Source organism: Schistocerca piceifrons, chromosome X (assembly GCF_021461385.2).
Source record: "Schistocerca piceifrons isolate TAMUIC-IGC-003096 chromosome X, iqSchPice1.1, whole genome shotgun sequence".
NCBI lineage: Eukaryota > Metazoa > Arthropoda > Insecta > Orthoptera > Acrididae > Schistocerca > Schistocerca piceifrons.
This window is the reverse complement of record NC_060149.1, coordinates 757,241,160-757,256,566: the sequence shown is the minus strand read 5'-3', so window position 1 is coordinate 757,256,566 and position 15,407 is coordinate 757,241,160. Positions and strand designations below refer to the sequence as shown.

The following is a 15,407-nucleotide window of genomic DNA, read 5'->3' as shown; positions in this document are numbered from 1 at the left end:
CCAGATACGATTATAAGTATGAAGAAGGAAACCTTTACCCGCAGGAGAAAGGTTCTTCATAATCTGAATATGAAGAAAATCAGGCCCTGGAGTGGAGAACCGTGGCCGGGCAAGTGCATTTACGAGTTCCCGCATGGTGAATGGGGCATTATAACTTACACGATTCGAGGAGCGGAAGTTAGGTGGCCTAGCCTCCTCTGCCTGTTTTCGGGGGAGGAAGGCAGGGTGGTAATGAGCGGAGCTCGAAACCTCTGCGAAAAAGCGGCCAAAGGAATTGGAGACATCCTCAGGGGCCTCAAGGACGTCATTCGCGACCGTCAAGCCAAAAACTGGTGAGTGGACCTTAGTGCCAGATAGCCGGCGCAGGCTATCCCAGACAACAGAAGAAGGGGTAAAACTGTTGAAGGTGCTTGTGAAAGCAGCCCAGCTGGCTTTCTTTAATAATATGACGACACTGCACACGTAATCGTTTATAATTGATACAATTCGCCACTGTAGGGTGGCGTTTAAAGGTGCATAAAGCACGTCGACAGGCACGTAAAGCGTCCCTACATGCTGTGGTCCACCAGGGGACCGGTACGCGACGTGGAGAAGAAGTAGTGTGAGGGATGGGATATTCAGCAGCAGTGAGAATGACTTCCATGAGGTGTGCGACCTGACTATCGCAGCTTGTGAAAGTTTGATCCTGAAAGGTCGCCCTGGAAGAGAAGAGCCCCCAGTCTGCTTTGGAGATGTTCCAACTAGTTTAGCACGGAGAGGGGGTATGATGCAGGAGATGGATAACACACGGGAAGTGGTCGCTCGAATATGTATCAGAAAGTGCATACCACTCACATCGGCGCGCAAGTTGGGTAGTACATATAGAGAGGTCTAAATGGGAATAGGTGTGATATGTGTCCTAAAGAAAAGTAGGGGCGCCAGTATTGAGGCAGACAAGATTGAGCTGGTTGAAAAGGTCTGCTAACAGAGAGCCCCTCGGGCAGGATGCTGGAGAGCCCCAAAGGGGATGGTGGGCATTGAAGTCTCCAGTTAACAAAAATGGTGCAGATAACTGAGCAATAATTTGCATCATGTCTGCCCTGGTAACGGCAGACGACGATGGAGTGTAAACGGTACAAATGGAAAATGTAAAAGTGGGGAGAGTAATTCGGATGGCAACTGCCTGCAAGCCGGTGTGCAATGTGATGGGATCGTAGTAAATATCATCCCAGACCAGCAACATAACCCCTCCATGAGCCGGAATACCTACCACAGGGTGTAGGTCAAAACGCACAGAGGTGTAGTGTGCCAAGGCAATTTGATCGCATGGGTGTAGCTTCGTTTCCTGGAGGGCTACGACGAGCGGACAGTGCAAGCGGAGCAGCAACTTCAAGTCCTCTTGGTTCGAGCGAATGCTGCGAATATTCCAGTGAATAAGTGCCATCGTGAGAAGAAAAGGAAGATGAAAGAAGGGGTCACCTCGAAGGCCGCTGAGGGCCTGGCTTCGAGCGAGCTCTGCCACCGCTATCAGTAGGCGGACAGTCATCGTCCATTGGTTCTATAGGTTCATCGGCTATCTTGTTAAGATGGCCGGGAGGGGGAGCTTTCTCTGCAGGTGAACAGCCAGATGTTCGGCTACCAGCGGTGCGGCCAAGCAAAAGGGATGACGGCCTGGGGCGGCATCGGCTGGGTGGCGCAGGAGAAGAAATGTGCCGTGGCGGAGAAGGAGAACTGTGCTTCCTATGAGCCTTCTTGGAAGATCGTTTAGTTGAAGTACTGGTCGATGGCTTGGAGTTCGAGGTACGTAGGAAGTCTGCACGGGACGGTTCCTTCTTGAAGGCCCATGCATCTGACTTCTGGGTCTTCGTCTTGGCAGAAGCTGATGAACGTGCTTGTGTCTGAGGGGTGACGGGAGGAAGAGGAGACATCGACCGCGCGATCTTGGCACTGGCCGAACGGACGACCGTGGTGCTGAAGGTGAGATCGCATGCCTGTGTCGCCACCTCCCTGGTAGTCTGAGGACAGGCAAGGACAGTACTGTATCTCCCCGCTGGGAGCAGCGTGGGCTTCCTACTAGCAAATAGCTTGCGAGCAGCCGAGGTGGACACTTTCTCTTTGACCCGAATTTCTTGGATACAGCGTTCTTCCTTGTAGATGGGACAGTTGCGGGAGGACACTGCATGGTCACCATGACAGTTCACACAACGAGGAGACGGAGGTGGACAGTCACCCTCATGGACATCCCTGCCACAAGTGACACATTTAGCCGCATTGGAACAAGACTGGCGAGTGTGATTAAAATGCTGACACTGGTAGCAGCACGTAGGTGTCAGGACATAGGGGCGAACAGAAATAACCTCGTAGCCCGCTTTGATGTGCGACAGCAGCTGAACACTATCAAAGGTCAAGAAAAGTGTCCGGGTCGGTACAAGGTCATTGTTGACCTTTTTCATGACCCTACGGACAGCCGTCATGCCCTGCTCAGCGAGGAAAGACTGAATCTCCTCGTCAGTCAATCCGTCGAGTGATCTAGTATATACAACACCATGAGACGAATTCAAAGTGCGGTGAGCCTCCACCCGGACAGGGAACGTGTACGGGAGTGTGGCCCGAAGCAGTTTTTGTGCCTGAAAGGCGCTCTCAGTTTCCAGTAACAAGGTACCATTACGCAACCTGGTACAACACTTGACCGATCCGGCTATGGAATCTACGCCCTTCTGGATAACGAAAGGGTTGACAGAGGAAAAATCCTTTCCATCCTCAAATCGAGAAACTACCACGAATTGTGGGGCAGGCGGTAGTACTTTTGTCACTGGTGGCTGGTCAAGTTTCCGTTTGTGGGCAGAAGTCGAGAGAGAAGAAGAAGAGAAATCCATTGCGGAGGAATCCCCCATGATTGCCAGCGTCTCCGATGGCACGCTCCTTCCTTGTGGGGACCCTCTCAGAGGGCACTCCCGCCTTAAGTGAATATTTACACCTCAGGTCACACCTCCCGAGAAACAGACGGAGGGACCAATCGGCATGGTCAGAAGGTATCAGCTCAGGCAATCACCCCTCCCTGGGCCTGACCTTTACCAGGGGGTACGTGCGTGCCTTACTTGTCTACCCAGGGTGGGGAATTACGCGTTACCCCGTCACCAGCTACGCGTGCGAACGCGTGGGTCGGCCTTCAGGCGCGCACAGGGAGGAAGGAAGAAGAGGAAAAAGAAGAGAGAGAGGGAGAGAGAGGACAGACTGTCTCAAACCCTGAGACGGAGACCGAAGAAGGCAAGGAGAAGAAGGCAAGGAGAAGAAGGCAAGGAGAAGAAGGCAAGGAGAAGAAGGCAAGGAGAAGAAGGCAAGGAGAAGAAGGCAAGGAGAAGAAGGCAAGGAGAAGAAGGCAAGGAGAAGAAGGCAAGGAGAAGAAGGCAAGGAGAAGAAGGCAAGGAGAAGAAGGCAAGGAGAAGAAGGCAAGGAGAAGAAGGCAAGGAGAAGAAGGCAAGGAGAAGAAGGCAAGGAGAAGAAGGCAAGGAGAAGAAGGCAAGGAGAAGAAGGCAAGGAGAAGAAGGCAAGGGAAAGAGTAAGGAAGACAGTGAGATGGAGAAGAACAAAGAAAGGAACCAACAATGGAAGGAACAAACGAGAAGAAGTGAAAAACCAAAATGACCACAAATATAGGTCGTGGAACCATCCGTCTCAGGACACAGGCGCTAACTACCCCCTTGAAGGGGAGGGACTCCTTTTAGTCGCCTCTTACGACAGGCAGGAATACCTCGGGCCTATTCTAACCCCCGGACCCGCAGGGGGGCACACACCAAGTTGTGTGCATTGATAGCGAGAAGTCAAATTTGGTTTATGTTAGGCCTGGAGTGCTACAAGGATCGGTATTCAGACCTTTATTGTTTTTATTACTAATCCGTGTTTATTTATAAATTCTCATATGACAACATCAGCAACATTGACTGGATATGCCAGTTGCTATTATAGCCGACCAACAGGCTACAACAGGGAAGCTGACAAGCTCGCACACTAACGCACAAAGAAACCGCCAACACCGCCCTACACTGTTAATCCAATATACAACCTATCAAGACACTAAATGATGATGAACCTAACTGTTACTGGTATGCTGACACTGACCGAGAAGCTGCAGCCGCCGAGAAACACCACTGCACAACATCAAAGGCATCTGCCTGCAAGATACCCACTAGAATCAAAATCTAGCCTTGCGTGACCTGTTGCAGACAGCAAGAAAACTGCTACTGCTCGTAAAATCTGACCCAACTATCACACAGGTTTCTTTCCCTTGGCTCTTGCCTTGGCACTTTTTTCCCTTTTGCCCTTCAAATCGCTACCTTTCGATCAACTTTCGACTCAATCTATCTCCAGATGAGCGGATATGATTGGTTAATCATAACCAGACATATGCAAACATCGCAGTACCTACAAGGCCAACACAAAACATCTTTGCATATTGGTTAGTTTTCACTGAGTGAGGCCTCGCAGGATGTGGGTACTGCGATGTTTTCTTACTAAATGAAAGTAAAACACACGTACTTAATTTTAGCCTCTAAGAGATTCCTAACCATCATGAATTAAAAACTACTAAACTTTTAGGTGTTCTTACTGACAATAAATTGGCCTGGAAACCACATATTAAAAATATATTTTCTAGACTTTTCAAGAGTTATTTATTTAACTACAAATTTATATCTAAAAACACAGATGATGTGACTTACCGAACGAAAGTGCTGGCAGGCCGATAGACACACAAACAAACACAAACATACACATGAAATTCAAGCTTTCGCAACAAACTGTTGCCTCATCAGGAAAGAGGGAAGGAGAGGGAAAGACGAAAGGATGTGGCTGTTAAGGGAGAGGGTAAGGAGTCATTCCAATCCTGGTTAGTTTTCACTGAGTGAGGCCTCGCAGGATGTGGGTACTGCGATGTTTTCTTACTAAATGAAAGGCGCTAACTACCCCCTTGAAGGGGAGGGACTCCTTTTAGTCGCCTCTTACGACAGGCAGGAATACCTCGGGCCTATTCTAACCCTAAATGATGATGAACCTAACTGTTACTGGTATGCTGACACTGACCGAGAAGCTGCAGCCGCCGAGAAACACCACTGCACAACATCAAAGGCATCTGCCTGCAAGATACCCACTAGAATCAAAATCTAGCCTTGCGTGACCTGTTGCAGACAGCAAGAAAACTGCTACTGCTCGTAAAATCTGACCCAACTATCACACAGGTTTCTTTCCCTTGGCTCATACACAGACACAGCAGACATGTCTGTGTATGTGCGGATGGATATATGTGTGTGTGTGTGTGTGTGTGTGTGTGTGTGTGGCGTGTTTATAGGTTGCGTATTGTTGCGGTCGGTGGTTCTCTCTGGTGGTGTGTTTATGGGTAGCGTGTTATGTGGCATATGGGGTTCACTTGTGTGGTAGCATTGCATGTGTGTAGTATCAGTGGTGACTGTGCCTTCAGTGGAATATATTTCAATGAATTAATGATTTTGGTCTTGTTATGTTGACGTTACTGTAGTTTCTTTTCTGTTCATGTGTAAATTTTGGTAAATTTCTTTGCTTTTGTCTTTGGTAGGTATGGATATGACTGACAAGGTCAACAGTTTTTGGTTGCCTGCGATGATGGGGGACAGTGCGTTGTCTCTAATAGAATTTCTTCAGCAATGCGGGCTGTTGGCTGAAGCCGTGAAGTGTTCAGTGTGTCGTGAAGCAATGAGACTTACTAAAGTTTTGGCGTCTCTGACCAGGGATGGCTATATGTGGATGTGTCGTAAGGATAACAGGTCAAGGGAAGTGTTTGATTGCAATTTTGATTTCCTAGAAAGTGTGTGTGTGTGTGTGTGTGTGTGTGTGTGTGTGTGTGTGTGTGTGTGTTTTTTGTGTGGTAGGATTAGATGTGGTGGTGGTGAAATTTCTGAGATTTATAGTGTGGTAGCAGTTGTTTCTGTCGACCAAGGGAAGTGATCGATTCCAGTGGATTTTGTGTGTAGTGGAAGTTGTGGGGTCTTGTCATTTTAGTGTTTTTTGTCGTTTGGGTTAGTGGCGTGTGATTATATTTAATTGTCCCCACCCAAAAACCCCCAATTTGCTACACTTGCCCCATTAGTTTGATTAAGTTTTTCGTGGAAGGTGTGTGTGTGTGTGTGTGTGTTTTTCGATGTATTTTCATGTTTGTTATGTTTACGTAATGAAGTCATAGGCGCCATATTGGAGTCATAGTGGACGGTCGTTTCCGCCATACTTGTGACGTCATGGGTCAAAGCAGATGGGTGGAATCAGACGCTTCTGTATAAGCTACTAGTAAACAACCTCTTTACCCAGTTGACAAATGTATTGGAAATGAAAATGCTGCTCTCTAACATATAATTTCTAGTATTACCTATTTCATGTAAACTAAATTACATTGATATAGTAGTTCATATAGAAATGTACGCTTATGACTGTCTATTGCTGTAAGAGCTGAATGATAATAAATTATTATTATCATTATTGTTACTATTATTATTGTTATTATTTCTTTCTTTCTTTCCTCAGACGTTATGTCTGGTCAAAAATGGAAAGTGACGTGGACCTTCATCAAGCGTGGCTTCCTTTTAACTGTGTGGTATATGTTATATTGCATTTAGGAACTTTCAGGTAATTGAACATGTATCAATAATTATGGATTTCTGTAGTTGTTTATACAAGTCTGGATGTAGCTGTATTGCATTGATGTACTGGTGGATATTGTGTGGTATGACTCCTGTAGTTGATAGTATAATTGGTATAATGTCAACTTTATCCTGGTGCCACATGTCCTTGACTTCCTCAGCCAGTTGGATGTATTTTTCAATTTTTTCTCCAGTTTTCTTTTGTATATTTGTTGTATTGGGTATGGATATTTCGATTAGTTGTGTTAATTTCTTCTTTTTATTGGTGAGTATGATGTCAGGTTTGTTATGTGGTGTTGTTTTGTCTGTTATAATGGTTCTGTTCCAGTATAATTTGTATTCATCATTCTCCAGTACATTTTGTGGTGCATACTTGTATGTGGGAACGTGTTGTTTTATAAGTTTATGTTGTAAGGCAAGCTGTTGATGTATTATTTTTGCTACATTGTCATGTCTTCTGGGGTATTCTGTATTTGCTAGTATTTTACATCCGCTTCTGATGTGATCTACTGTTTCTATTTGTTGTTTGCAAAATCTGCATTTATTTGTTGTGGTATTGGGATCTTTAATAATATGCTTGCTGTAATATCTGGTGTTTATTGTTTGATCCTGTATTGCAATCATGAATCCTTCCGTCTCACTGTATATATTGCCTTTTCTTAGCCATGTGTTGGATGTGTCTTGATCGATGTGTGGCTGTGTCAGATGATACGGGTGCTTGCCATGTAGTGTTTCCAATTTACTTTCCTTGTATCTGTTGATGTTATGTGATCTAAAGGGTTGTAGAAGTGGTTATGAAATTGCAGTAGTGTAGCCGATGTATTTATATGAGTGATCGCTTTGTGTATTTTGCTAGTTTCTGCTTGTTCTATCAAGAATTTCCTTAAATTGTCTACCTGTCCATAATGTAGGTTTTTTATATCGATAAATCCCCTTCCTCCTTCCTTTCTGCTTAATGTGAATCTTTCAGTTGCTGAATGTATGTGATGTATTCTATATTTGTGGCATTGTGATCGTGTAAGTGTATTGAGTGCTTCTAGGGGTGTGTTACTCCATTTCACTACTCCAAATGAGTAGGGCAATATTGGCATAGCATAAGTATTTATAGCTTTTGTCTTGTTTCTTGCTGTCAAATTTTTTTCAGTATTTTTGTTAGTCTTTGTCTATATTGTTCTTTTAGTTCTTCTTTAATATTTGTATTATCTATTCCTATTTTTTGTCTGTATCCTAGATATTTATAGGCATCTGTTTTTCCCATCGCTTCTATGCAGTCGCTGTGGTTATCCAACATGTAATCTTCTTGTTTAGTGTGTTTTCCCTTGACAGTGCTATTTTTCTTACATTTGTCTGTTCCAAAAGCCATATTTATATCATTGCTGAATACTTCTGTTATCTTTAGTAATTGGTTGAGTTGTTGATTTGTTGCTGCCAGTAGTTTTAGATTATCCATGTATAGCAAATGTGTGATTTTGTGTGGGTATGTTCCAGTAATATTGTACCCATAATTTGTATTATTTAGCATGTTGGATAGTGGGTTCAGAGCAAGGCAGAACCAGAAAGGACTTAATGAGTCTCCTTGGTATATTCCACGCTTAATCTGTATTGGCTGCGATGTGATATTATTTGGATATTAAGTGTGGTTTTCCAATTTTTCATTACTATGTTTAGAAACTGTATCAATTTAGGATCTACTTTGTATATTTCCAATATTTGTAGTAACCATGAATGTGGTACACTATCAAAAGCTTTTTGGTAATCAATGTATGCAGAGTGTAGCGACCTTTGTTTAGTTTTAGCTTGATATGTCACCTCTGCATCTATTATCAGTTGCTCTTTACATCCTCGTGCTCCTTTGCAACAGCCTTTTTGTTCTTCATTTATAATTTTGTTCTGTGTTGTATGTGTCATTAATTTCTGTGTAATGACTGAAATTAATATTTTGTATATTGTTGGTAGGCATGTTATGGGGCGATATTTACCTGGGTTTGCTGTGTCTGCTTGATCTTTAGGTTTCAGATAAGTTATTCCATGTGCAAGTGTATCAGGGAATGTGTATGGGTCTGCAATATAACTGTTAAATAATTTAGTCAGATGTGAATGTGTTGAGGTGAACTTCTTTAGCCAGAAATTTGCTATTTTATCTTTTCCAGGGGCTTTCCAATTGTGGGTAGAATTAATTGCTTGGGTGACTTCATGTTGCAACATGATCACTTCAGGCATTTGTGGTATCATCTTGTATGTGTCTGTTTCTGCTTGTATCCACCGTGCATGCCTGTTATGTTGTACCGGGTTTGACCGTATGTTGCTCCAGAAGTGTTCCATGTCTGTTATGTTTGGTGGATTGTCTGTTTTAATGTGTGTGTTATCTATTGTCTGGTAAAATTTCTTTTGGTTTGTGTTGAATGTTTGGTTTTGTTTCCTTCTATTTTCACTTTTTTTGTATCTTCTAAGTCGTTTGGCCAATGCTTGTAATTTCTGCTTCTTTTCATCTAATTGCTCTATCGCTTCTTGTTGTGAGATTTTACCTAACCTTTTTCGTTTTTTTTTCTGGCATTTCATTTGTTATAAATTGTGTTACCTGTCCGATGTCTTTTCTCAGTTTTTCTATTCTGATCTGTAGCCTGTGTTGCCATGCTGGTTTTGTGGGTTTCTTCTGTGTGTTGGTTGGTTCTGATCTCTGCCTAGTGTGTATATTTAGTGTAGTGAGTGCTCCTATATAAACCAGTAGTTGTAACTCTTCCATAGTTGTGTTTTCATTTATTTTGTTGTGTATGATTGTGTTGATAGTTTTTATTGTTGTTTCGACTTGTGGGTTATTTGGTGGTCTATGCAAGAATGGTCTAATGTCTGTATTTGTGTCTTTGTATTCTATATATGTCAGCTGAATTTTTTCTTCTATATCTAACATGTGTGTCACTTCGTGTTCTATTTGTGCTTGTTCTGGTGGCTGTCTTAAGATTTAGTTTTCCTCTGATTGTTTAATTGATGCGTGTTGTCCTTTGTTTGTTTGCTCTGGGATGTTTGAGTCCATTACTGTATTTTCTTCTTCTTCTGATTGCACATTATTTTGTTCCAATATTTGTTGTACTTGTTGTTTGATGTTTTCTAATTCTGACTGGGGTATCCTGTTATTTTTTATTATTACACGGATCTGATCAGCTAGTCGTTGATCTGTTAAAAATTTTAACTCTGGGTATCTGATTATAAATGTTGTGTATACTTGTGATCAGTATCCAGTTGTGTTGGTTCCTAGGTTTGTTGCTTGGTAATAACAGAGTATGAGGTGTCAATTAACTTCATCTGACCATCTCATCCTCTGTTTTTGTTTTCCTTCTAGGGTGGTTGCAGGAAGCATATCCTGCAAAACACCTCTATTTGGATTTGAATCATTTTCCAGTTGGCTAGCAGTGTCGTTACCATTGTGGGCGGGCATAGGGTTCAAGTGTCATCCCCGACCATGACGGCGCTTGTCCGAGGCTTCTTTCGTTCTGTCCTGAACCAACTAATCACACTAAAAGGGGGATTAGCCCTATTAGTGGTTTGTTCTTTTTCGTCACCTTTTACGACTGGCAGAACATACCGAAGGCCTATTCTTTTCCCGAGCCTCCACCGGATTTTTTATTATTATTTCACTGTTAGTTGTCTTTTCAGTGTAAAGAATTACAATAGATAACTTTGGTGCACAAATGAGGCGATATATTTCTATTCTGTTTTATTGTAAATTAAAAACAAACTTCAGCGAAAACTAAGAAAAGCAGCAAGCAATAATGAGAGACGTTAAGAACTTTGAATATATACCAGTATATGCTGATATAGAACCTCCACAAAGAAAAATTTCATAAAAAAAATAAAAAAAATCAAATACAAAGATGGAAACTGCATTTTTAAAACACACACACCTTGCATATAACTGTTTTCCTTGATATCTTGATGCAGAAATGAAATGAGTTCACTTAAAGGTAAGAGATATGATTTTTCTCCAAAGCACTTATTGTCATGTTTATAAAACTGTGCACCATGTCTTTGTAATGATAGGACATCTGCCTTAGACGTCACAATGGCAAAGGGTAGCCAAACAGCATCATCCCAACTGGACCATGAAAGGAATTGTGAATCTGTAGGGGGCATATAGTTAATCTCAACATCTTTAAATTCACGTGATTGGTGGAAAATGTGTCTTGTGTACCAGATTTTGTGGAATTTGAAAGCCACATTCTGCTCAACTTGCAATCATTCCCAAAAAGCATTTTCACGAGTTTCCATAGCAACAGTGCTCCCATTTGCATTCATTGGAAGTCTCTTCATTAGAAAGGTGATAGTAGCAATGACTAGAAATGCTTGTTTCAATTGGGTTTCTGAAACTGTCACTGTGCTGTACCTGTATTTCAAGAAACCTTCATGCAATTTTATGTGAATCTTCTTGTTATGAACCATTGTGGAAGGAGTCTTTAATTCCTTGCACAAAGTCTTGAAATATTATCATTTTCGTAAGATATAACTACTTCTTCTCTGACAATTCCAGGTAACATCTTTTGACCACTCCTGCATTCTGGAGCAGCAATTAAACCATGCATCTCTTTAATTGTTCTTTCTCCAAGTCCGATGTGCTCTAGGACACCAACAGTAGAAGTTACTCTGACAATACTCAATAAAGGTGGAGCAGATAATAAAAACTTTAAACTGTCCATTACGAGCTGAATTCTACATTTCTGAGTTAGGAGCTCCTTATATCGGAAAATTGGTTGCATTGTTCACAGGGCACTCCAGACAATACAGGGTGCTAATATGCTCTGCTTCTTCACAGATCAAGTAACATTAAGGTTTCTCAGAACACAGGTACAGTATAGCAATGACATTTCCAGTAATGTGATTGCACCACACATTACTACTCACTGCAATTAACACCTTTATAATAAAGAGACTTCCAACATATAAGAAAGGAGCAGTGTCGCAATGGGAGCTCATGAAATGGTTTGCAGAAAAGGTTGCAAGTCAGGCAGAACGTGGCTTTCAAATACAACAAAATCTGGCACACAGGACCCATTTCCCAGGCATCACATGAGTTTAAAGATGTTGAGATTAACTGCATGCCTACTGCTGATTTACAATTCCCTTCATGGCTAGCTTGGAATGATGCTGTTTGGGTCCCCTTCTCCAATGCTACTACACGTCAGGCAGATTCCCATCATTACAAAGACACAGTGAGGAGTTGTATAAACATGACAACAAGTGCTTCGGAAAAAAATAATATCTCTCACATTTAAGTGAACTCATTTTGCTTCTGCATCAAGATGTCGAGGAAAACAGTTATATGCAAAGTGGAAGGGTTTTAAAGTTAGTTTCCTTCTTTATATTTGAATTTGTTTATCAAAATGTTCTTTGTAAAATTTTTGTATCTGTACATATAAGTACATATTTAAAGTTATTACTGTGTCTCATTACTGCTTACACCATTTCTTATGTTTCATTTAACTTGTCTTTTTAAGTTGCAGTGACAGAATATGGATGTATCACCTCATTTGTGCACCCACATTGTCCCTTAATTCTTTACACAGGAAAGACACTTAACAGAGAAATACAACATACCCACTGAGAAAAATGATTCATAACTGTTTTCAGCTCTAAATTGTTTACAGTTCTGGCCTACAGGTCAATTTTTCAAGGAATACACGTTTTTATTATTAATGCCCTGTATTCTTTGCAGATAAGATTGCTGACAGATATATAAACATTTCAGCAAAAAATCATATTCTGATTCAATTGTCTATGTACCCCACAGGACTTTGAAATTTGTCAAATTTGCCCTTTTTTGTGATGGAGTCATCTTTAAGTGAAGGTAAGAACTACTAATTTCAATGCTAAAAGCTTGTCATTGTTATTTATACTTAATGCTAGCACTAAAGAGTTATAGTGCGTACGATGAAGTCTGCATTTTTTCCCTCTGAAGTTATAATTTGTAAAAAATCACACATGTAAAGCACATCACGGAGAAAGAGCAATTCTCAACGTTATTCATAAAAAACAGAGATGTATCCTACTTTTTATGCAATATATCAACTTAATGACTCACACAGCACATGACTAAAATACTTTATGTCTGTAGGTCACCTCATTACTGAATAGCAAGTGTCTGAGAATACGGAAACCGGTTCCTGACTAATGACTGGGTACCCAGCCATGAATCTTCAAACCTGAATTTATCAAAAATGGTAAGAGTTAGAACAGTGCAATTTGGCAGTTTTACTACTGAGACATGTGGGCATCCATGTTCCAAATATGACTAAATTCTGAAATAGCCACATTCTCACCCCCTGTGAGATTACACGCAATGAACCATACTAGCTACTCCTAGGAATATGAGATCGGGGCGATACGCATAAAAACATTTCTACATACCAAACAGCTTTTTGTAAATGCACGTCATGGCTCCTTCTGGGGTATACACAGCAATCTTGTCTTCATCTCTGATTTCATATTTCAGGCCTCCTTCAGTCACTATTTTACATTTCACTGACTTGATATGATGCTCAAGTTCGTCGTCAGGAATACTGTCATTTAAGAGTTTCTTATTGCGAACGATTGTACATGTGGCATTTCTAATAAGAGCTGCCTTCGCTGGGAGTCCAACAGTCTGAAACACATTCGATCTCTTAAATTTTGATCACGAAGCGGAATTACGGAACAGTGGTAAACCAACTAAATTAAGAAGTAACAGGCAATTTCAGCTTAGAGGGCACTATTCAAATAAACTGCTGCTTAGTACAAAATTTCCTTACCTCTTCACCGTCTACAAACGCGACTATTGCAGGCATTATTCTGTTGCCACTGTCGTCGGCTATAATATCAACTTTCCCATCCTGAGAAACAAAACGTAAAATAATGTCAAAGTTACATTGATATGATCTTATTAGAACGTTTCTCACGAATACATTCGAGCTAGAAGAATAATCGTTCATGACTTCACTTCTGGCACATTAGAAGTTCTCAGTGAACAACAAATATGAAAAACATTACCAACCTTACAATACGCCAAGCAGGCCGAAGAATTACCCACGTGAATGCCAAAAACACCAGCCATTTTGCTAGTCTTCGACGACAACAAACCGTACACGATGCGCGAACAACACACTACTGCCGCCAAAACTCAAATATTAACGCGTCTTTGTTTTCCTCTGCATAGCGTTCGAAGAAGTATTCTGCTGTCAAAGACGTAATCAAGGATGTTAGAAGGGGAGATATGTCAGTCATAAAAATAAGAAATACGAAAATATTCAGTAATTAGTACGAATTTCATTTTTCCAGATGCCACTAGCGAAATAGCGCATTATTAAAGAAATAAAAATATCAATACTGAATTGTTAATTGAAAACATTTTCATAAAAAACCAAAATGAAATTGTTATCCATATTATCTTTCGCGTTTCATCGTGTTTTTTCTGTGTAGCTTAAAAATCTGATATTTGTTAATTGCAATGAGCGCAATTTTCCATCAACTCGTTTAGTATAATTAATTGTGTAAAGGAACGTCTGTCGGTAATAACGCGGATAAGTCAAGGCTGTGCATAAATAAGCCAAAATCGTTTTGCCTATTTATTTGTTATCATCTCACCAAAATTAAAGAACAAAAGAGTGGGATCATGTAGAAATGTATAATGAAATAAATCGGATATTTCCATATATGACAGACTTAATTAGTATTTGCATTTGTAATGGGTGAATTTTTCCCTGTGAACTGTTGTGATACCTGCGTATTACGAACGCGAGATCATTTTACTTTGCGTTCGTCTTTAGTATCCGAAAGATTTCCAGCTCCTGCTGGGTGATAAATTAGTGTTGTAGAAGCTGTTTAAAGTCGTAGCAAACACCGCAGTACCTTGATCTCTGTTGTTAAACACTATTTTTATGTAATTTCGTCAGTGTCATTCCAACCCATCTTATCGTGCTTTAATAATTGAGACATGGATGTAAGAACATACTAGCAGTGCGGGACTGCATGAAACAAATACTGCACTGTATGACCATAACGAATGTTCCTGATGCGTTGCTACATTCTCTTTCCACCTTTAAAACTCTGCAGCAAAAGTTAAAAGTGTGTGAATCACATACACAGAAAGCTTATGTGGCACTGGCAACAATAAAATAATTTGGCTTCTACAGAACTTCAGCCTAAATTTGTATTGTCTCATGCATACGTATCTTTCACCTAGACAATGGTACCATATTCTTTAAGGTCTTCCTTTTTTTTCTAGTTGCGTTACAAAAAATGCCGCAACACTCCGGTCACAATTTTCAGTTTTTACGTTTTCTCGCAAGGAGTCAATTTCTTCCTAGGCTATTCGCCTAAATAATTCACTGAAAATACTTCACAACCCACGTTATCGCACTAACTACAGAAACTCAAAACTACTTTAGCACGATGACAACCCAAACTCAAATGAACACAATGTTACCCGTTAAACTCAGCACGTCTATTTTTACCAGCAGAGGGCACCAGCAAATATAACAACATGGCACCTAGAAACACAACCAACTCAAAAACTCCACATCGTCGTGACGTCACACACCACAATATCATTACGTCACGGGTCAAAGCAGACGGGTGGAATCGGACGCTTCCGTTGATGCAGCCAGAAGGCATAAACAAAACAAAAAAAAGAAAAACTTATTTAGGTTGGCCATTGCCACTGCTTGTTCTGTCATTGCGCATTCAAGAACGTAATTATGAAATTAATTTCACTGACGAAAGTGCCAATGATAATGTGTGAGG

At 41.1% G+C, this 15,407-nt stretch overlaps 1 protein-coding gene across 2 annotated transcripts in view; it reads right to left on the bottom strand.

The window, feature by feature from the left end:
* LOC124721789 (heat shock 70 kDa protein 14-like) overlaps positions 1 to 13,810 on the bottom strand; it is a 159,849-nt gene extending 146,039 nt beyond the window's left edge. For both annotated transcript variants that reach the window (XM_047246906.1, XM_047246907.1), the window contains exons 1-3: positions 13,660 to 13,810; positions 13,418 to 13,498; positions 13,038 to 13,272 (exon numbers count right to left, since the gene is read on the bottom strand). In XM_047246906.1, the coding sequence (XP_047102862.1) occupies positions 13,038 to 13,272; positions 13,418 to 13,498; positions 13,660 to 13,719 (376 nt within the window). In that variant the 5' untranslated portion in view covers positions 13,720 to 13,810. The remainder of the gene's footprint in view (positions 1 to 13,037; positions 13,273 to 13,417; positions 13,499 to 13,659) is intronic.
* Between the last annotated feature and the right edge of the window lie 1,597 nt (positions 13,811 to 15,407).